The sequence below is a fragment of the Rhea americana genome, unplaced genomic scaffold (genome assembly GCF_003343005.1).
Source record: "Rhea americana isolate MKP2758 unplaced genomic scaffold, rheAme1 scaffold_25, whole genome shotgun sequence".
Lineage (NCBI taxonomy): Eukaryota > Metazoa > Chordata > Aves > Rheiformes > Rheidae > Rhea > Rhea americana.
In genome coordinates this window covers 5,207,283-5,229,856 of record NW_028186368.1, presented here as the reverse complement: position 1 = coordinate 5,229,856, position 22,574 = coordinate 5,207,283, and the positions used below count along the sequence as shown (strand labels likewise).

General features: G+C 39.9%; 1 protein-coding gene across 1 annotated transcript in view; it reads right to left on the bottom strand.

The window, feature by feature from the left end:
* Nucleotides 1–22,574, bottom strand: part of SIM1 (SIM bHLH transcription factor 1) — a 45,804-nt gene that overhangs the window by 10,405 nt on the left and 12,825 nt on the right. Inside the window, exons 6-9 of the mRNA XM_085306981.1 lie at nucleotides 22,142–22,341; nucleotides 21,926–22,032; nucleotides 20,933–21,080; nucleotides 1,641–1,806 (exon numbers count right to left, since the gene is read on the bottom strand). Coding sequence (XP_085163107.1) covers nucleotides 1,641–1,806; nucleotides 20,933–21,080; nucleotides 21,926–22,032; nucleotides 22,142–22,341 — 621 coding nt within the window. The remainder of the gene's footprint in view (nucleotides 1–1,640; nucleotides 1,807–20,932; nucleotides 21,081–21,925; nucleotides 22,033–22,141; nucleotides 22,342–22,574) is intronic.

Below are 22,574 nucleotides of genomic sequence, written 5' to 3'. Positions count from 1 at the left end.
TTGGCAACTAGCACTGCTAMTTCTTTATGAATGACGAAATCTATGACTTTACTACCGGGCAGCTGGTAATAAGGATGCAAAATGAAACTAGAGACTAAACATCAGAAGCTATCAAACAGCAACTCCTGAAAAACCAACAGTGTCCGCACTATCCCCTAATAAAGATGCTAGTTTAAGAGTTTTTCTGGTGGCAGACAGAATAACGTGATACTGATGAAAGTCACAATTTCAGAGGGTGAATGATATGGATGATATGGATATAACAGGTCTTCAGGTGGAATTGTCCTGCTAGGTAATGAGGACTTCTAAATAGGAAAGAAATGGTAATTTCAAAAACTCAGACAGTCATTCTATAAATACAATTTAGAATGAAGCATTAGTATCTTTCCTAATTCTTTAAAGTGTGAACTTTAAGTGAACATTCAAGAGGAAAGGCTGTTTTTAACAACCTTCAGAAATGTGTGTGAACAAATGATTAAACAACAGTAGCCATAACAATCTCTAGTAAAATCAGATTCTTAAAATTAAGAATTTGAGTTCATCTAGGTGCTCAGTTAAATATTCTCACTATGAAAAACAGTCAGCATTTAATAGAAATTTTTATACTTGCTACTTTTGGAGAGAAAAACAAAAACAAAACAAAACAAAACAAAAAAAGCCAAGGGAATGACTTAAGCACTTTAGAGAATAGGCTCCCATTCCACACTTTAAGATGTCAGGTTAAGACATATGCCTGCAAAGAAACTCTAGTCATTAAGGTTATTATGGGCCAAATATTGACTTGGACTCTTTAAAAATATTTCAATCTTCAATGTTACACCATGAACGCATACATTTATGTCCACTATGTTCTGGAACTGCTCCACTGAGCTATGACTCTAAGACTTGCATCATTATTTAGTAACACAACAGTTAGTTGCAAACCAGATTTCTCTGAGCAAAACAGTCAACAGTGTAAGTATGCAAATGGTAAGGCATTGTCTGCAGAAATCAGCTGTCTAAACAAATTACATAAGCTCCAGTTCAGAGACCCAATCAAGTCTGGTTCATTACAAGCAGGACATGTTCGTAAATCATTAGGCATAAATATGAAATATCTGCTAATATCAACAACCATACTAGTGCTTTCTCCCATTCAAATCTTTGTACATGGAAAGCTTTCTTGTTCTCATTCAGTAAGCTAACTTGTCCTTTTCTTCCTCAAAATTCACTTCTTGGGACTAAAATTTCAGTATTAAACTGCTGTCAAAGATCTGGCAACTTTCTGGATAAGACAAATTTATTAAATAGTAAGGAAAAACAAGAATATTTTTTCAAATGGCAAAACTCACAATCCTCTCAAACCAAGTATTTCAAAATTAACATTTTTCACTTGTCCTTTTGTCCGCAACTCATTAACTTGAAGCCTTACACCATTATTGTTGTTGATGATGATTTATTATGCATGCTGAAACATAAATGTATCCAGCTTTTTAGAAACAATTTAAAGAAACATATTCCTGTCTCAAGATCTTACAACCTGTCGTCCTTTATTCCTTTTAAATAACATGTTTTTTGGCCCATTCTAATTACTTGGTTAACATATCAGTCAAAATTAAGATATTCAAAAAGACTTAATTTTGTTTTTCAAGGAGAAATACCTGTGGGTATGGTGATGTCCTTGATTTTGACTTTGTGCTTGAGAGGCGAGATTTGCTTCCTTTTCTATTCTCCGTTATGGTCGGAGTTGAATTTGCGTATGAGAATGCTGGCTTGGTAGCTGTGACCTGATCCAGGGAGAGCTGTAGTCCTTTATATTCAGTATCCCTATAAAAATGCAATAGTGAAAAACAAACTCACTTCATATCTTAACGGGAAACATCCCTTCCTTCTTAGTGTGTGTGCAAACAAAAGATAGCTTAAAAAAAAAGATAAAAACATCCAGAGCAAGCCAACATATCACTCTAATACATTTAAGTAGTATAGCTTACTAAACAATAGTGCTATTTTTACACTGAAAATATGATCACTTTTTACACTCAACTGTTATCATCCTGAGCTACTTTCTTCAGTAATAATAACAAGGAGATGAGAATTTCTGGGAAACATATTACAGTTCTGCATTGATCACACAGCTAAGCAGTAAATAGGATACATTTTCCTGATAACTCTTCAACTGCACAAGTACAAACTCACCACATGTGTGTGTTTGTGTGTATGTATGTAAAAGAGCCCATATATACAGATGATTGAATAAACTAAAAAAAAAATATGGAAAGCACTTATTTTTTTTAGATTAGATTATTCATTATTTGCAAATTGTTCAGTGAACTGGTGCGAATTTGTGAATCTTTATCCTTCTGAGAGTCATCTGAGCCTTTATTCTTCTATTGGAAGAGCCTTTTGTATTGAAAGAGCTTTCCAGTGAGAGAAAACACATAAATAAATGAAAATCCTGTAATATAAATGGTCAATCACACACGCACAAAATACTTAGGAGGAGCTAGGAATAGCAGCAGTTCATAAAGATCAGTGTTACTTTCTTCCAACTTTCTAACAAATGCATAAAAGTAAGAAAGACTGGTATTATTCACAGTGTCTTACTAACCAGAACAAGAGCATATGCACTGGCCTGCACCCTTTTGCACACATCTGCATGTCTGCTGATGCCCAGGGGAGTAAGAAATGAGAGCCACAGCTTTCATGTACTCCTACAGAACGTATTCTGACAATGATTTATCAAAAGGGAGTAAAGCGAGAGTTCCCCCCGACCTACCTACCTGAAAGAAAGGGAGAAGGATTCATGGCTTTTCTCTTCCTTTGTGCTAATCAACGGAGACATGGGAGAGCAAGGGAACAAAAACGCTGCACTGATGCTTGTGTGCAGTCAAAGAGGCAATGTATTCATTCACACATTACCCCATTCTGTCTGCATCTAAAGAYTCATTCCAGTCCTTAATGAACTATATTAATAATAAATTGTTTAGCCAGCTCTAGCAATGCTATCTTGCTCTATAATCACACAAGTTTTGATGTAAGCCATGCAAGTTTAACAATTTTTTAGAAAGGAATTGCACCACAATCTAAGCATATCACAGCTTAGTACATTGAAACTCTTTCAGAGAAATACCTTGCCTGTAAGAATAAACTTGATAAATGACTGAAACAAAATAGGATGAATCTTTGGACAGCTACGTGGATAAACCTGCAACACAGACAAATCAATTTATGCCAATTCTGCACTAAAATTTGTTTGCACCTGATAAGCAACCAATGTACTGTGAGAACAGATTCCTTCTTGCAGGCTTAGTTTTTTAGACAACGCAGCCAATGTATATATACTTGTGTATATATAACATATGAAAATGAATCACTGTCATTAGAACCATGCTGACTACATTGCTTCAAAGCTATAGTGGATAGAGATTTGCTATTACAATTATTACAGTTATTGTAATTAATGTTTTGTTATACAAAATTACTTCTTAACAAGATTGTTTCTTCAAATTTTGGCTTGTCTAGAAGTGAGCCTCTCTATAGTATTTGCATTTCAAATACCCTGCCTGCAGTGAAAGCATCTGAATATAGGCTGTCTTGTTTGACTGATAAGGCTCATCCACACRTTTTGAAACCATTAATCTTTCTAGTGCTTACCCTCAGGGTTTTGATCCAGACTCCCCCTTCACTTGACAAACAAAGCATTGAGTGCTTTGGAGCACAACTGAGTGCTACCAAATTATCATTATATAATATAAAACATCAAAAGCAAAGAATGTCAATTAGTCTACATTTAACTACTAAAGTAACATGAAGTATTATCATTAATCCTGAAAACAGTATGGCTCTCATCCTGAGTTACACATTCTCCATGACAATTTGATTATAGGTAGAAATAACACTGAGCCAAAACTAAGCAGATAGATGCTCACAACCTCATAGGCATGAGGAGCTTTTGGGTTTTGTTTATTTGCTTTTATTCTACTGACTCTTTTGCCTCCCTTTTTGCTAGAGAACCCATAGTATTGCATCTCTGCCATTATCAGCCCATTGCAGGTGCATGCAATCCTGTTACACTCTGCTGCTTTCTCATGTTAGTGAAAGAATTTTTAAAAATTGAAAGAAACACCATCCTGATATTCAGAACACAGACTGCTATTTCAACACTATTTGTCCATTGTTGATACCTATTTAAGGGCSAGGCATTCAAATTTTGTAGATTGACTGCACATGACTTTTAAGATATGGGAATTTAAAGTTAGGGTTAGGGATAATTTAATTTAATTTAAGGTTAGGGTTAAGAGAACTGCTGTTAGGCACTACCTTTTCAAATCCTTGGTATCACTAGGAGTTACCTTCCCATGATACTATGCATTAGAATARACATTAAAAGCTTGTATTTTCAGCTAGTTGCTTAAACAGTAACATGATTAAATAAAGGATAAAAAGAAAACAGTCTGAATTCCTTGCTGCTAAATGCAAAGTTTTACCATGAAAAGTCACACATCTGTAGTCTTCTTTCACATGAAACACTTGGACTTTTTTATATTACTGAGACATGATTCAATACCATCTCAACTCTATCCTAGCACAGCTACCCCTCAGAAGAGCCAGGATAGATACCAGAACACTACTAGTAACAAGCCAAAATAAATACCAGAAGTATTAAAAAAAATGGAGGAAGGGTCCTGTGGTCTCATATGCCAAATGCAGATTTCATCCAGAAATGAAATCGCTTTAGTATACCCATATGTACGGTGAGGCAAAGGACTAGAGGAACCAGGGCTCCTTGTGGTATGCAAACTACAGATGGAAATTCTGTCAACTTCCTGGAGAAATTTATAAAGCTTCYGTCAACCATAGTACTGTAACCTCCCAATTCCTGTTCTCAGACACCTGAATCTTCTGTGACACAGCCTCAGTGACACAGCAGTTCTGGATCTCATGTTCTACATGTAATTCAAACAAAGCTGGTGGATACGAGCCCGCTCCCTCAAGGTCCTCACCTTCAGGATCCCACAGGGATCCACATAATCTGCATCTAGATAGCTACGTGAGACTGCTGAGAGAGAGTGATACGGCATGTGTTCAATTGCTAACAGTATAGTGCTGACAATCTACCATTTATCTCATTTTCTGATGCAACTATCATCACTATAAAACATCAGAATAACTACAGGAAATTAGCTCTTAAATGAAGAACAGATGGATCAAACTGAATCCAGACAAGACCAAAGTGATGTTTCTTTGCAAAGGGAAACACATCGAAGACCTCCACCTTTTTATGATGGGAAACAGCCATTCTTTCCTCAGTTGCATGGAAATTCAAGGACCTCTTTGACTCCTCAAAAAAACTTGGATGCATATGCTTTTGTTAGCTTCCAAATACATATTATTTCTCCTCTAGCTTGTTCCTTCTCCCTGTACAAGAATCGGACCAGTATGTATCAGTTACCTACAGACTGGATTACCACATTTCATTGTAAGTGAAAAGAAATGAGAAGATGAAGCACAAACTCTAGTTGCTACAGAATGCTGCTTCCCATATTTTTCTCAGATCTAACTCCTGGAAGCATTTCTACCCCATGCCTTGTCTCTGGCTCTTCCAGTGCCTATTATAAACCCAAAATATAGAATGAGAAACACAGTGGCCACAGTCTGCCTAATGAAATTTTCAGGAAGAGATAAAGGTTGATTAACAAGTATACCAGGGAAAAAAAAAACAGTGAAGGAGCCTCGGAATACCACAAATTTTGAATTTTCAGCAAACAACAGAACCATGCACAAACACAGCAATTGAGCCTGTGGAGAGAACTCACTATGAAACAGAGAAAATGACAGAGGTTTTATATAGCCTTGTTAAAAGAAAAAAAAAAATATGAGGACAGAGTGAGTCATTAGTACTACAAATAATTTTGGGGACACTGGAATAAGTGACAAGTTCCTGACACGCAGTATGGCCCAAACAAACTAAAACTGGAAAGGTGTGCTGGGCTTTTTATACTTCTGTTTGTCGGAGTGATGGGGGGCTATTTGGGATTACTTTAATCAAAATCTAGAAACTACAGCAAGAACATTACAGAGCTAATGGCACAAATAGTTTTGAAGATATTAAGATTCCCTGTTTAGACAAATATTGGTTATGGAACAGAAGAGAACTTAAGCCCTGAAAAATGTTTTCAAATAGCAAGAGCAACTGAATGGGATGTATCCAGGGGAAGCAGTAAAATAATGATATCCATTAGTGAAGAACAAATATCTGGATTCAACCAAAAAGGCCTAAGAAGGAGGACAGACAGCCTCAAGTTTTTTTTGGTTTTTTTTTGTTTTTTTTTTTTTCTATTTATGATCATAGCCAACATAAGCAGCAACCTTCAATAAAAAGGAAAAAAAAATGCTCAGCCCACGGAAATCTCTACAAAAGGCCTAAGAAAAATGGCCTCTTAATGCCACAACATGGCAGAAGGAAGAATAAGTTGCATATGTAGTGACTGAGTATACACAGATAGCCAATGAAGTGATAGATATCTTGTTGCATCAAAAGACACTAAATTTAGACACCTTAAAGAAGACTCATAGAAATTTGATTTTCATACATAGAGTTATGGCATTAGATTAGTAACGTATTTCAGTTCAGTCATTCCAGCAGTAATCAAAACAATAATATACAATGGGAAACAGAACTTACTTATTCTCAAATCTCTCTCAATCAATAGTTTGAACAATGCCTAATGATCTATTGTCTGCAGAAATCATAGCAAATAAAAGATAAAAAGGTATCAAGTGGACTTCTAGTGTTGACAAACACTGAATAGCCTACACCTATACCTATTAAGGTATAGGTATTATTAATTTATTAATAATTATTACACATATTAAGGTAATTATTAATGTAGTTCAAGTTGAATGTAAAAGCTTTAGATGATCCAAATGCAACAAGTTCCTATATCGTAAGTACAATCAATCACACAACTGATAGAAATTGCTCCACGCAAAAGCAAGCAAGGTATAATTTTAATTGGTTGCACTATTATTTCTATTGAACTAGCAATATATATTCATCATTTCCTCTAGTTGTAGATGAAAAATTTTTGAAAAGGGAGTTCTTAATGCTTTCTGTCTTTAGTTTGGTTAATGACCAAAAAATAACTTTTCAGATTTCCTCCATTCTACACAGACTAATGAATAGAAATCATGAGATTAAACTGAAGATATTACTGTCATTAATGTTCAGTCTATTTCACTGAGTTCCTGCAATTTAGTTAAAATCAGTCATGAAGGTGGTAAGTCTGGCACTTCCTCTTGCATGTCTGACCACAATACTGTAATTGTAATGAAAATCATTCCTCTACTTTTAAATATTGCCTGCAACTTTTAACATTTCCACTCGCCAGCTCATACAATGCTAACACAGCTCCATTCAGCAGATGAATGAAAAGAGAACAGATTCTGGCTGTTTGTCATCTTCATGACTTTCTAAATCAGCAGATGGTACAACAAAACAGACAGATTCCTCATCTGCTGTGTCCTCTGTTCATGTACAATGTGTCTCAGAAATGTTTACAAAGCCCTTGGACTGCCCACGAGACTTGTCAGGAGGACTGTATGCAATCCCCTTAGCATCTTCCAGAACTGGTCACAACGAGCAGGTTTCCCTCAGCTTGTACAAGAAAGAAGCTAAATGTTAGGACACTAGCTTGAAGTGGGCGCAAAAAAAAGATTAAACCTCACTGCTTGGTATGAAACTGCACTGACATCCAGCTATGTGACCTCAGAGATCCTCTSTCTCAGCTTTTCCATCAGTAATCGGGATGATGATAACGATCCTTCTTGAATGAGAAGTCCTGTATAGCCTGACCTACTACTCACAAAAGTAAGTGACTGTCCAAAAGGTGTTTGTTTATCCTTAACACTCTTAATGCTAACCAATGCATCTATTTGGAGAACTAGGAAATCTGTATATTGGATCCCTTCATTGAGTCCTGGGTACTTATTTATCCCCATAAATAGCATAAGCTGTTTACATCTTGTTGAGTCCAAGCTTACAACTCYTCTGACTATGAGATTCACACACATGGTATCAAGTTTCTGTATTTGCTTTTAAAAACAGAGCAATCCAAACCAGAAAGCATAATTAAATGATTTGATACATTCAGGAAAATTGAAGCATGAAGTTTCCTATACAGACCATTTACCATAAATGTCTAAGGAGATTTTATAACAGCTACTGTCAGAGAAATTTTATATATTCCCTGACTGGGTCCTTGACTGAGAGTGCAGTCATTTAACTGTAAGTTGGAGTTAAATAAAACATCCTGGCCTCTAGAAAATCGTAGTGCGGAAGAGTTTTCAGCAGTCTGAAGGTAGAGTCTGTCATTCCAGCCACAGGTCTAATCATCTCTGGGGTCCTATGGTTCCCTGCATTTGCCTTTATTTTACTAGATTTGCTTGACTAAAATGTGCACTAGGGATTTATTATTCTTTGTAAATGAAATGCCCAAGATATCCTAGSTTAATTATATATATAAAGATAACGATCATCTTCAGTTACCTATAACACTGAGAAAAATGCTTTAAATAAACTACATAAAATATAATGACCTGAGTTTAATTCTATAACATACATTTATACAGAGAACACCCTACTTCAAATGTAAGCTGCCTAGGAAGACAACTGGCTAGAAATCATGTCTCGTACAAATTCAGTGACTGCCAATCTAAATTGAGCAATGTATTTATCAGTAGTTCATAAAGGTTTGTGTATATTAGAATATGTCTGAAAAAAAAAAGAAATTTGAATTAGAGGAATATAGCATGAAATGTTTTTGTTTTCTTAAGGTATCCAGAATATTCTAACATGTATTTGGATAGCCACCATAAGAATGAAGCCTAGTRCAATGTTTTATCCAACTGCAAGCTTAACCTTGCAGAACTCCATCGCTCAAGTCCACACTGCCAGTCTTGATTAAACTATTGTACTGATTTCTTTGTAATCTTTCGAGATTTTTCACTACTTTAAATTTGTATGCATATTCACAAAAAAAATGAAAAAAATAAAGGCGTATTAAATGAGACTTTTGAAAGTCTATTTTTTTCTTCCTTAAAGATACTCTTTTTAAACCATTCCATGAAATACAATCTCCCTTCAGTGTATCTGCGTATATATGTACRCAGCACCCCTTTTAGAATTAATGCTGCACAAACATAAGTTTTCACATATTYACATAAGACTATTTCCATTTCACAGAAAGCCAGGCTGACAACAGTGCAACAGTTGACTGTTATACASAGTAGACTTTTCTATCTCATTCTTCTTAACACTGTCATACATTAAAAAATAATATCTTGAATACCATAGACACCTTTAAGACAATGACCTAGTAGCCTGGTGATTTGGATTCAGTTTTCAACTCTCCTGCAGATTATTGTCACACTGGGTAAATCATGCATCATGAGATTTTTGAAAGCACTCAGCCCTTGCCTGAACTTACCCTCAAGGCAGCCAATGGGACTTTTAGTTTGTGCGGGGTCAAATTTAGCTCAGCACTGATCACTCCTGAGAATCTCTACCTTAATCTATCTGAATTTCAGCTCTAAAAAAATGGGGGTAAGTATTTTTTCATAGGAACACTTCTTTCATGGAGCATGTTTGCCCATGTCACCTATTAAGCTTAAGCTTTTTCTAAAAAGGGACAATCTCCCACTACCAATGCATATGGTAGCTAATATTACTAAGCTACAGCCACTAACTACATCTGTGCCACAAATAGCAAGAAATACATTTCTAGAGACCAGTAGTCATGTCACTATTGATGCACAGCATGTTTTGTATTATTTCAGCATCTCCATGTATTAAACCTAGAYGTTTTTAACTATGTCCTATACTATTTATCCTTGATTAAACCTCTTGTAGATAGTTAATCATTAATGATTTCTTTACAGTTGCTGTGCAAACAGTTCATTCATGCCTATGACATATCAAATTTCACAGATGTGTTCTTTAATTGGATTCATTTATTTCTAATCTGCTTAAGCCTTCACTACTGTCATGCTTGACTAACACTACATTAAATTCACTTATTTAAACTGCTAAAATAAATTTGAGATGTATTCTATGAATAAAAATACTTGATTGAATACATGTAATGCCATTGTTATTGTGTACCTAATCGAGCAGAAATTATTAGAATTAACACACTAGATAGGTATATATTATGCTTGGACAAAAAGATTTAAGAGCAGTTGCTTCTGACATTTTGGCAGAGATAATCAACAACAGATTCCTAAATCTTAAAGATTCCCGCTGCCCATTCAGGTACGTAATAAGGAGCTCCAAAAGGAACTCCTCATCATTTCCATGAAGGATGTTAGGTGTTTTAACTTTAAAATTCAGATATTCCTTTGAGAATGAGACCCTCATACCAGCTGTGTCCTTTCATTGCAAGTAAAAGGACTGAATCAGCCAAGCAGGTTTAGAGAGGGTTCAGTTATTCTATCTTTTTTATGTGGGTAACAGTAACTGGAAACATGGCACAAACCAGACAACAGTCACAGTTCTAGGTTTTTAGGAACTACAAAAGACAATTATGTAGCTATGAACTTTGATTTTTTAGTGGCACATATGACACTCTCCTCCATTTTACTTAAGTATGGTCTTTAAAACCTAATTTCAGTTTCTTGTTTCAAATAGTTAGCATCTTTAAACTCCAGTTTGGTGTCAAACCCTCTAATTTATTTTTCACATTTATCACTGAGAAATTTCACAAAAGCAAGATGTATCACATTGCAGAGAGGTCACTAATAACACAGACTGGCCTGTGCGTAAGAAAGTGCACATCATCATGCCCATCTACTAACTCCTCCTGTACTGAAATCTCGGCTATTGTATGCACTGATCATCTAATCTGAAAACCTGAAGACGCTCATGGTGGGACAGCAAGGGTGGTGGGTTTGGAAGAGCTTCTCTATGATCAAGTGGTAAGTAGACTTCTTTGGCTGAAAAAGAAATGACATGGGGAACAAAATATGATCAGTAAATTATGAGTGGCACAGCAAAAGTGGGCAGGAAACAACTGTTTACCTGTTTATTCTAACAGTACTAGTACGGGCTATTAAGAAACTAAAAGATTGTAGTTTCATAACAAACAAAAGAAAGCCTTTCTTGCTATATTTACTTAAGCTACTCCTTGCTAAAAGCTTGCACAGTTTTCAAAAAGTAATCAGATAAATTCATGGAGAAGAAAAACAGTGAACATTTCCAGTTAATGAATTCAAAGATCTCACGTCTAGAAAGTCCTCTGAACTTCTTGAAGACTAGAATAATGTGCTGGGGAAGCATTATTGCACATTTGTTCTGTTTTTAAACTCTTCAAAAGTATTTGCTATGGTCACTACCCKTATGTGCCTGATCTCATATGGCTATTCTTATGTTATGCTGTACACCTCTGTAGTTCAGCAATTTTGTGCTTGAGTTCCTTTAAAATAGTGCATGAATAGTGGTCCTGTTGTTAATAATTTTAACAACTTGTTGTAAAAGTTACATTACTGATATTTTAGATTTGGTCAGATSTTCTACATGCTCTATAATTAAAGGTTTTGTTGTCAGAACCTTTCTAAGACCCTAAGGTGAAAACTCTGTTGACCCTACAAACTTTCTGATAAGCTATCCGAACTGAGAATATTTTTCTGAGATAAATAGTGTTCTTGAAAAATGGTTTATTATTAGTTCTATTAGTTCCTCTTTGGCAAATTTCCTTTATTCCAACTCTCTCTAATTTCCAGTGACTCTAAATTCCTCTTTCCAGCCATATTTTCTGCTCTACAAACTGAGATTTCTCTTTTCTGTCTTCCAACATACTACTAGAATTTTGTTTCTAGAACCTCACTCCCACACATCTTTATGTCTATGCATATGGACCACAGGCACCAGTTCCTTTCCAGCATTCTCCAAGTGACTGCACAGACACCATGTGAAGCCCACACCTTTACATCTAGCAGTTAAAATCAACATGTAGTTCTCACAAACCCAGCTACTTGTATGCCTCATAACATACCTGTCCATCATTCTAGTCTGTTTTTTCTAATCTACTTGATCCCATGTTAAAGAGGCATATTGAGTCCAAGAGGAATTATGACATCCATCTGGTGAAGGGGTTCCGTTTACAGTAGCTCACTTTTGTTTTCATCAGGTTAGTCCTTTCTAATCATAAAACTTTTGCCCTTTTCAGTTAAAGCTAGATTTTTCTACAATATCCCTGACAATTTTTTCAATTAACTTGTCTAAAGTTCTTCAGCTTTAGCCAAGCACAGTACTTTGTCCCTGAGGGCCATTATCTGCCATCTGCCCACAAGTCAAGCAACCATGATATCATACTTAATAAACACTTCTCAAAATAGTGTTGTTTTGCTTGATTTTTAGAGAAGGTAAGACAAGAGGGAGAGAAAGAGAAGGAGGGCAAAAATGATTTTTTTGTCACTTGGTGAAAATCACTTCTTTTACAAATTAATCTATCCAGTTTTTGATTTCATTATTTGTACCTCAATTAGAGTGCCTGCTAGCTTTTCCTCATCCACAGCCAAACCTCTGCTGTAGCCTAATCCCATTCACATGATGAGCCCCCTTGGCTCTAGGGCTCTTTTCGTACCACGCTCAGGCACAGCTATCAAGCTTTGATAGGCACATAATGTATAAAGTATATGTGTTGAAAAAATAGGAATCATAAATAGCAAGAAAAGTAAATATCATGAGGCTGTAAAGTGCAATACTCCATTTTATTTGATATTTTGATATCCCCTGGGCCTCAGCATAATTTTAACCACCATACAACACACTACAACTAGCAGTTTAGCAGCTGCAAATGGGAGGTGGAGACTACCAGGATCTTTTCCTCCAAATACACACTTATTTGAGCAAAAGTTCTCTCGAAACAGCCATTAAAGATTATTATTTTGTTCTGTGTACAAAACAGTCTTTGGAAATAGCAAGCGAAAAATAGTGTGTGATGCTTTTGTGTGGATTTCTGTTAACCAGGGGCTGAGTCAGAAACAGAGAGTTTTCTATAGCAGCAGCCTAGGATACCAGCTGCCACACATAGTACGGAGATGATAGAAAGCCACAGGCCAAGGCTACTTGTGAACAGCCCGCCTTCAGGGCAGGCTGTACATGTATGCTTCCTAACTAAAAGCACAAATGCAAGAATGTGGAATATTGGACGGTTTTAAAGATCTTGACTCTAGGTTATGTCAAAATATCCACACAATGCTAGGAGATATAGCCAAACTTCAGTTAACCAGGCATTTGAGTTTCCATAGTTGCACTGAAACTTCAGCAGATAATAGCTGTTATTTTCAACATTGCTGCCCCAAGATTTATACACAGTGGTTTGTAGCTGAAAAACTACAGCTGTTCTTTATTAGGCCCCAATTCAACACAGTAACAAACACGTCCTTCAAGCCATCTCTATTTGGCAAAGCCAAAGAATATTCTTATTTCTAAGCGTGTGCCTAAGGGCTTTTTTATTTCAAAACTGAGTTAACTAGAATATAATCATGCCCTGAAAGTTATGTCTAAGCACTTTTAGAGCCAGCCATGTGCTCAAGTGCTTTAGTAATTCAGGACTTCTGTGATTTAATTGCTCTAAGTGGATGATAACAAAAGACAACAACAGGAATAAATCGTATAACTGTGTTTAAGATCATGTGATTAACTCCAGACTTTAGCCATCGCAAGCCTTCAGATGGGTCAGATTCTATATCCTTGTTCACACAGAGTGATGCCTGCCTCCATAAATAGTGTCATCAAAGTGAATGGGGCTGCCTCTGAAGTAACCTATTGAGTATGAACATGTGTGCTGGAGCCTGGCCCACACTATAAAGTACAAAAGAGAGGTGAGGGAAGGAGAATTATATTTTAAACAGATACTTGCCACTGTTGAATGGGCAAAGGAGATGTATTTGTTAACACTTAATTTAGGCCACGTCTAGATACCACATTTGTATGCCCATGAATAAGAACTAGCAAGGACACCRTAAGGCAAAGGGAAGGGCTGACCTCAGAAGCAGCTTAGTAACTTATCACACCTGTTGTATGTAAGGTGACTCATGATAATTATAGTAAATACAGTGAATAATTACAGTGATAATTACATGATGTACATGATGCAACCACAGATGTACCAAGAGGCACCACATAGCAAAGAGAACAAGCATGCAAGAGATTAAGGAAGCAGAAGCAGCACTAGCGAAATTGTAAACCTGCTTAAGGCACACACTGTTGCTCTTAGGAGAGCAGGAGCCAGTTCAGCAGGCAGTTTTGCACAGAATATCGAGAGGACGATAGTGTGGAGAGGAATGCTTTGGTAGAAGTTCAACTGCTTGGCTGCCTTTTCTGTGCAGCCAGTAATACAATCCACAAACAAGATATAAATGTACTGTGGTAAAATCAGGAAGCACTCTATCAATTGCATTGCTTGTCTTCCGCTCTCTGAAGTGCCACAGAATAAGGAATTCTAGCCCATAACTCCATGGTCTATGGTCTCTTCTTCTCTGCCATGTAGGAAGACCCCTGGGGCTGATCCCCCAAAGGGACTTACACATCCAACTGCTATAGAGGGTTGCACAAGCTTCATTTGGGCCATTAAAAGCACTGAAGGGCAAAGTAAGGATAAAGTTCTAACTGTCCCTCCAGGAGGAACAGCTGTGCTACAGCGTATAATCCAGTGCCTCCACATAATATATATAAATATACATAAGTATACATAAAGTTAAGTCTGTGGCAGTTTACCTTAAACTATAAACTATGGCATTTTAGGCATGTTTGGAGTTCCTGTAGTGGGCATTATACCTTCCATCAGTGGAGTGAGGCAGACAGATGGAGATAGTAATTGCTTCACCCATTGCAGCTAAATCAGCTGTAGAACATGGCTCAACCCCAGACAATTGTTTTACAAGATCCGTAACTCAGCGTTTGGAAAGAGTGAGTTTCCAAAGCCCTGTAACAGCCAGCACACTGAATGGGAGAACGATGAAGTGGAAAACATTTGAAGTCACATTTGTTTCTTGGAATACAGACACTTATCTGCTATCCTGAATTTCATGCCMTGTGAGACATCAGTATGCATACATTTAAACTAATGACTGGGTATTTCTGTGGATTTAAGTTGCAGTCCTTTATTCCTTATTCTAGCAAATAAAACATTCTTCATAAGAGCAATGATTATAGACTCTGGCCAACAGTTTTAGTGCCTTGGCCATTAYAGTCACCTGGTTTAAATAGAAATTTGAAGTGAATTTTAAAAAATGGTAGCTAAGAAAGCCTCTACATGAAGAAAGACATAGAGAAGCATATTGYGGACACCTGGAAAGTCCTGTCTCCTATTTGGTAGAAATATATATAAATAATGTTGCGAGAAGACACATCTGTAATAAAAACTAATGGTTAACAAACAGAATACTGCACTGGGTAGATTGAACCGACAACATGGGACCAGGGCCTGCTCACAGTTAAGCAAGTGGCAGGACTCCCAGTTAATACAGAGAAATATAGAGGAAAAGCAGCAGTACACATTTTTTTCTATCATTTCTAATTATTTAAGGGAAAATACAATATCTAATTAAAGTCTCTAAGCCTAATTCCAAGTATTATATAATAATACTAAGCTTACTCATATAAGCAGCTCCATTAATAATATAAGTAAGGGTATGCAGAATTATTTCTGCAAGTAGTAACTTTCCCAGTGTATTCACTATCGTATACACTCCATGACATATCTGAGAGAAAYGAAAAAACGTGTACCTGCCTCCAGCTGAGGAGAGGACTTTGCAGCTGTTCCACATAGATCAATTTGAGAGAAACACTTAAGAAAGCTGGGCGTATAGGTATGAAAATCTAGTTTAATCTCCTATCAACGAGGAAGAAAAAGAAGTGGGACTTGGTCTCCCACAGACAGAACAAAAAGATGTTTATGAAGAGCTCTGGAAGTATTTCATTGTGTCTGTCCAAAGATCTGGGGAGAGTTTTGTTTCCACCTGACACAAAACTTACCCTAAAGTCTACTTATGATGCTGGTGGGTGAATATTTTCAGTCTGATCCACCACACAGAGTGATACCACACTGCTTATGGAGTTATTTTCAATCAGGTAGTATACAAAGCTATAAATAGTAGTAAAGTTAAAGATGAAGTCTGTAGATAAAATTAATGATTATTCTAAATTACATGTACTACATCATTAAGCAAAACATTTGTCGATATGGCAGTTATTTATGAAATACTCTTTCAAACAAATTGCTTACTTCAATTTGTGCTTCTAACCAGCCGGTTACATAATGCAATGTGAAGAGGGTAAGTGGAACTTTTATGTACTATCATCAGAACAGAAATTAGTTGCATTTAAATATTTAGTTCATCTTATCTGTGTATGTTACTGTTATAGTTATTCTTTTAAATGATAAAGAAAACCAAAATGTATATAGAAAAGCTTCCCTTGCTTTTTCTGAGGACAAATAATTGTAATATTTGCTCATGCTCAAAAAGTCAAAGGATGTGCACTTTGCATTATCCATTTGTTTAAAGGGAGATTGTTTGCAAACTAAATTTAGACGCAAGTTCAGCAGTTGCATTCTCTAATAATTGACTCATACCTGAGTCTCTTTATGTGATAAACATGAACAGTTAATAATCAATAATATGGCAACAGTGTGTACAGAACAAACAAGAAAAGAAAAAAATATTCTGTGTCTGTACTCACATATGCCAAGCAAAATACAAAAGAAGAGCAAATCTCTCTATTTTAAAGCTACAATGCTTAAAGGTCATTCATATTAATTTTGACACACTGCCATTACACAAAAAATAACCTTGCTAAAATGCCCTTGCCACCATATCCTACTTAGCTCAGTATTTATACTTATTAAAAACATTTATTCTCAATGCTGGAATTTTCCCTTTCAAGGCTTGGGATTTATGGATGCTGGAAATGGCTCCCTTTATATATGTGTGTGTGCATGTGTGTGTGTGCATATACACACTTTATAGTATACATATATACATACAATACATGAAGTGTATGTGTGTGTAGACATATTCTTAACGGAGTGGATTTTTTTTTTCTTTAACCTTCTGCATAAACCGTGTGTTGTTCTTTCCATTCTTCTCCTCTCTACTAGTCCGGGAGGGTGGGCAGCTACAAGCCAAGGGATATAAACTCTTCCTGCTCAACCCACGCTGACACTGGCCTGCCAATCCAAGCAGACACTTGTGCCACTCTGTACCTCTCCTTTCTAAAACATCAGAGCTCACTCCATTTCCTCCAACCAGACAAAAATCCCCTTGCACCACAAGCAACCAAAAAGCTTTCTGAGACTTTCCCTGGATGAAGAAGTACTATGCAAGGTGACCAGCAGCCTAYCTCTTCAGCACTCTCAAACACCCCTGTAGTATCTTCCAAATATCTTGTTATTTTAACCCAGATTTAGTGAAAAAGACCTGCATTCCCTATTTTCAAATGAACCTTTAGCGACAGGTATCCTGCCTTTTAGGCTCCACCACAAATACGATTCTTTATTATTTCAAACATCAAAACACTGTTTTGCACCTCCCTTGCTTTCTCTATGGAAGTCGAAAGATTTCCATACACAAGAGTYGATATTCAAAGAACAAGAAGTGCTTGTCTTTGCTTTTTGTAAGCACATTTTTCCTAGCTAAGTTTATAACAGGACTAGACGATAACTGACAAACCTGCGTCTCTGCCAAGAACTGCATCTGCACAAGTGGCTCCTCCATATATCAGATGCTATATAAAGTATGGAAGGAGCCCACTGCATATGCTCATACATCTCAGCTGTTCCTAGTTTAGTAGAATAATCCAATGTCACCCTTAAGCAACTTTAGTAGTTGCAGGATTTACACTAGAATAGAATATATTAAACATTTGCAAACTTTGAGTGCTACAGGGCCTTTTTTCAACTTTCCTGGAGGGGAGCTTTCCTTGTAACAGAGGCAAACACCAAGTCCCCACAGCTTCTCTTTTTCCTTAAGTTTTTGCCACCTACTTTCCTCATTTGAGTGACAACATGTTGATCTTGATTTGCCATTAAGACAATTAACCCCACTCTGAGCATCCCCCACACCGTTCTCCTAGGGGGAACCTCTCCCTTGCAACAGCTTTCCTTCACTTCAGGTTATCCATTTCAGACGCTAGCAAGATCTTGATTCTAAAACTCAGCCATTTATCCACTTGCCCAATCCTCGATGCAGGGCACAGCCTGATCTTCTTATTTATTTTCCAAACGGTAGGCTAGCAGCAGGTTAAAATCTAATAATGAACAGGCAGCAGAGGCTACGCCCGGCCGCTGGAGTTGGCACAGTTATTAACTACTGGTAGCGCTGCCGCAAAGGGAAACAAAATGCGGTCTGTTGCTCTGCAGTGCACTAACGAAGAAAGTCAGGCTGGGTTAGACCTCGAGGACCTGAGCACACCCAAACTAGATTTTAGGGTAGTCGTGGTGCCCCCGCAGCCTCCATTTCAGCCACCCGCAGCACGCGAWGGCTGCAGCAGAGCTCACAGCATTTGCAAGCTGCCTTTTACCGCTCTTTGCATGTCCTCTGCCCCTGCTCGCACTCGAGCCAATTAAGGAAAGAGCAGGAGGGGAGTCTCACCCCGACCATAACGGAGTCGCTCCATAGGGTAGCCTGCTCCTCTACGCTCTAGGCAGAGCATACACAGCCCTCCTACATTCCTGTCTGGCCGAAAACCAGTCTAAATACAAACTTGTTTTTTAAATCCATACAAATGCACGAAAACGTAGATAAGCTGCCTCCAGCGAAAATGCAGCAAAGCAACGGAGACGGAGGAATCGCGCTATTTCTGCCCCGGTGCGAGAGGCTGCGGCTCCCCGCAGCGTGGCGGCGGCCGCAGGCGGCCCGGGCCGGCCCGAGGCCAGGGACCCCCGCGGCCGAGGGGACCCCCCCCCCTCCGGCCGAGGGGACCCCGCCGTAGCTCCGGCACCCTCGCCCGCCCCGTCCCCTGCGGCCGGGCCGCGGCGCGTTCCCGGCGCCGCCCGCCTGCCCCCCTTCCCGAGCCTCTCGGCGCCTGGTAGCCACCTTGCGCCGGGTTACTAGCCACCGAGGCAAGTGCGCGCAGCCCCGGCTTGCGCATGATGTATGTATATAAGCCGGCTCGCTGCTGGAAAGCAGCCGCCAGGGTTTTGCCCGACCGGCTGCCGCGGAGCGGGACCCGCTCCCCTCGCTTCGCTGGCGAAGCCCCTGGGAGCGGCTGCTGTGGTGGTCACCGCGGCAAGCAGGGGACTGGCCGAGCGGGACCCCCAGGCGACAAAGCGATCCGCTGGGAGGCTGCAATTCCCAGCCGGGTCGTTTAAGGTGCAGTTCGGTGATTAACGTTCCCTGCTTTGGAATTAAAGGGGGGGAGAAGTGACCGCTAATCTCAGATCCTCATGGAAAAACAAGCAGAGGAAACACTCATCTATGGAATACAGGTGCTGGAACAGAAGCGATAGGTACATCTCTCTGCTGATCCACAGCCTTGCAGGTCCTGGGAATTCCCCCCACTCCCGCACCCCTTTCTAAGGCGAATCAAAAGGATTTTCTTTCCAAGGAAATCAGGGTTCACTCTCTACATGGGAATGCTGAAGGAAGTGTATCCTTTTTATGTAGGTGCAATAACACCTTTCTGTTCATCTAATAGCATCATGCCTGCTACCYCCTTCACGTACTACTCGCGATCACCCAGTAAAGCAGGTCTGCGCTCCGCATCGCCTCTCCACCTCGCCAGCGCTCCCGCACACAGGACCCRGAGAGGAGCAGAGCCTTTGCGCTACGAGCCACTTCAGTTTGGGAAGCCCGCCTCACACTCAGCTACCCAAACTGCTGCCACCTGTGCGTGCACTAGACCCGCAAAGGCAATTTTTTTGTGCTCCCACAGCGGTAGTTTTGGGAGAGGGGAGGGAGTCTCTCAAGCAGTTCCAACGGCTACTCCAGAATAAAAATAAAAACAAAAAAACAAAAAAACAAACAAACAAAAAAAACGGAATAGAGGAATGTTCAGCCCTAGGATCAATGAGGTGCCGCCAAACTAGCAGGTCTTACGATGCTAATGAATTCTACTGCTGCCACCAACAGCTACCGGTATGTCCAGAGAAAATACTAATAATCACAATAACAAATACTTCAGAACGGTCTAACCAAGGTTTCCCTTCCTCGCTAGGCCTATATTTTTCGGTTCAAGCAGTGTAGCTAGAGCACAACCTAGCAATCTAGAAATACAAGAGGAAGCGTTAAGATAATACAGTATATGCGCATTCACTCTGATTTGTTCTTTTAATTCTATTTTATTCTCTCTCTCTCTCTCTCTCTCTCTCTTTTTTTTTTTTTTTTTTTTTTTTTTTTTTTTTTTCCCTTCTGGTCACCAACTTTCTTTGTGGTTCACTGTAAGGAACTCTCTCCAAGAACAAAAAAGAAATCTCAGAGCTTTGATAGAGACTCTGGATGAAATTAAGAACTTCAAACCCCAGATTTCTGAAAAGAAAAACAGATGTCCTGTTTGTTGAGTATAAATAACTCCGTACGTGGAAACTTCTTTTTTTTTACGCTGCATTAAATTTTATTTAATGCTGGGTGCATTTAAACTATATAAAAAAAAAAGTTGGGGAGGGAGGGAGGCAGCAAAGTATGTGGGTGACAAACCTCTAAATCTTTTMCCCCTCGCGAAAGGGAAAGGCACGGGCCGACGGGAAAGCCTTCATCTAGATGAAAGTGCTCAATGTGTTTCCTAGCAGCCCCGCTCAGCGCGGCAGCGAGCGGGCTCGGCAGCCCGGCGCAGCCGAAGCGCGGGGCGGGGAGCGGGGCGGGGAGCGGAGCGGAGCGGAGCGGAGCGGTGCGGAGCGGGCGCAGGGGCTCCGCGCAGCGCAGCGCGGCCCCGGCGGGTGGGGGCTTCACTTACGTGAGGACATAGTTGACGCTGACGATGCAGTGGGGCCGCGACGAGCGGCTGTTGTGCACGATGGTGGCGTAGCTCTGCACCCACACCCAGCCGCCGTGCTTGGCCAGGAAGCGGTAGTACTTGGTGGTCACCTGGCCCTTCACCAGCACTGCGGAGAGAGACCGAGAGGGGCTCAGCGGGCTCCGGCCGGCCGCGGGCAGCACCCACGGCRCGGACCCAGCCCGCCGTGGGCAGCGCCCTCCCGGAGAGTGGGGCTACTCACTGACAAAGSGGGGTTAGTGGGATATGGGGCATACACTGGTTGGTTGCTTTCCCACCCTCCTTCCTCAACCYTCACCCCGACATATCGTCATCGAGGTTTAATTCTGTAAGTCTGACTTTGGGTTTTGTTTCTTCTCGTTACGTTCTCCGTAAGGAAGCTTACCGGAAATTAATATCATTTTTATTAATCTATCTGTATGTTAATGTCATTTTGATATCAAAATAGAATAAAGAACAGCTCTCCGAATCGGGCTCGCTATTGCGGTCAAAATTAGATACACAGATAATATTATGAGAGGTGGTGGAAGTGGAGCAAAAGTTTTTGAATTTCGCTGGCACGGCTTTTTTGGAGTAAGAAAAAGGGTTTTTTTCCTAACTGGAATTTGAAGTGAATTAATGCCTGCAGTTTGTTCCTTGTTCTTTTTCTACAACTGGGAGCTAAGGAGGAAAATAATAATAATAATAAAAAGACTTCTTATTCCAGTCTCGAACTCCTCCATATCTCTCCTTCCTCCAACTCAGTGTGCACTCTCTAAAAGCTTGTTTCATTAAAATCTGCTGGAGGTTTTGCTTATACTCCCCTCCAGTGAGATGTGTTTTTTTTTTTTCCCGTTTCAACCTGAAGGTAAACCCTAGCAAAACCAGAGTCCATCTGTAGAGGGAGAAGGAGAAGGCTGGGACGGGATGGGGGGGGGGGGGGGAGCAGGGGGAGGTTTAAGAACAACTCCTTACACAAGTGATGGGCGCATCGCAGGTGGAAGGTGTCACAGCCATGGACGTGGTGGTAAAGGGTCTTCTCTATCAAGTCCTGGGGCTCGTAACCCGTTAGCTCAGCTACCCTGAGAGAGACATAAGCAGCAAATACCAGTGAGTGAGAGGACAGAGGAAGAGGCCGGCAGGGAGGAGAAGGGAAGGGCTAAGCAGATTTGAAAACAACCTCAGCTCTACCTGGAATCTAAGAATATAAGCTTCATATCTAGGCTGGCCCGAAACATGAACATATTGCTGTGAAGCTTGATTTCCGTGACGGCGCTGGGCGGTAGCGAGTGGCCCACGGCGACCAAGCCAACGTTTTGGTAGCAGCCATCGAAGGGGGACATGTCCAGGCTGTACTGGCGGATCTTCAGGTACCCGCTGCAGTGGATGACCTGCCGGAGACACACGAAAGCTCAGGGCCCGCCTGGCACAGGGGCAGGGTTTGCTGCTAGCGGCATGCCCGCACTCCGGCGGGGACCAGGACAGGCTCCTCCATCGCCTTCAGGGAGCGCAGATGGAGCAGGCGTCTGCCCTGCTGTGGCTGCCCTGGACTGGGCGCTTCAGCGGATAGGCGCTGCCTGTGGGATTTCTCTATTTCTCTCTCTCTCTCTCTCTCTCTCTCTCT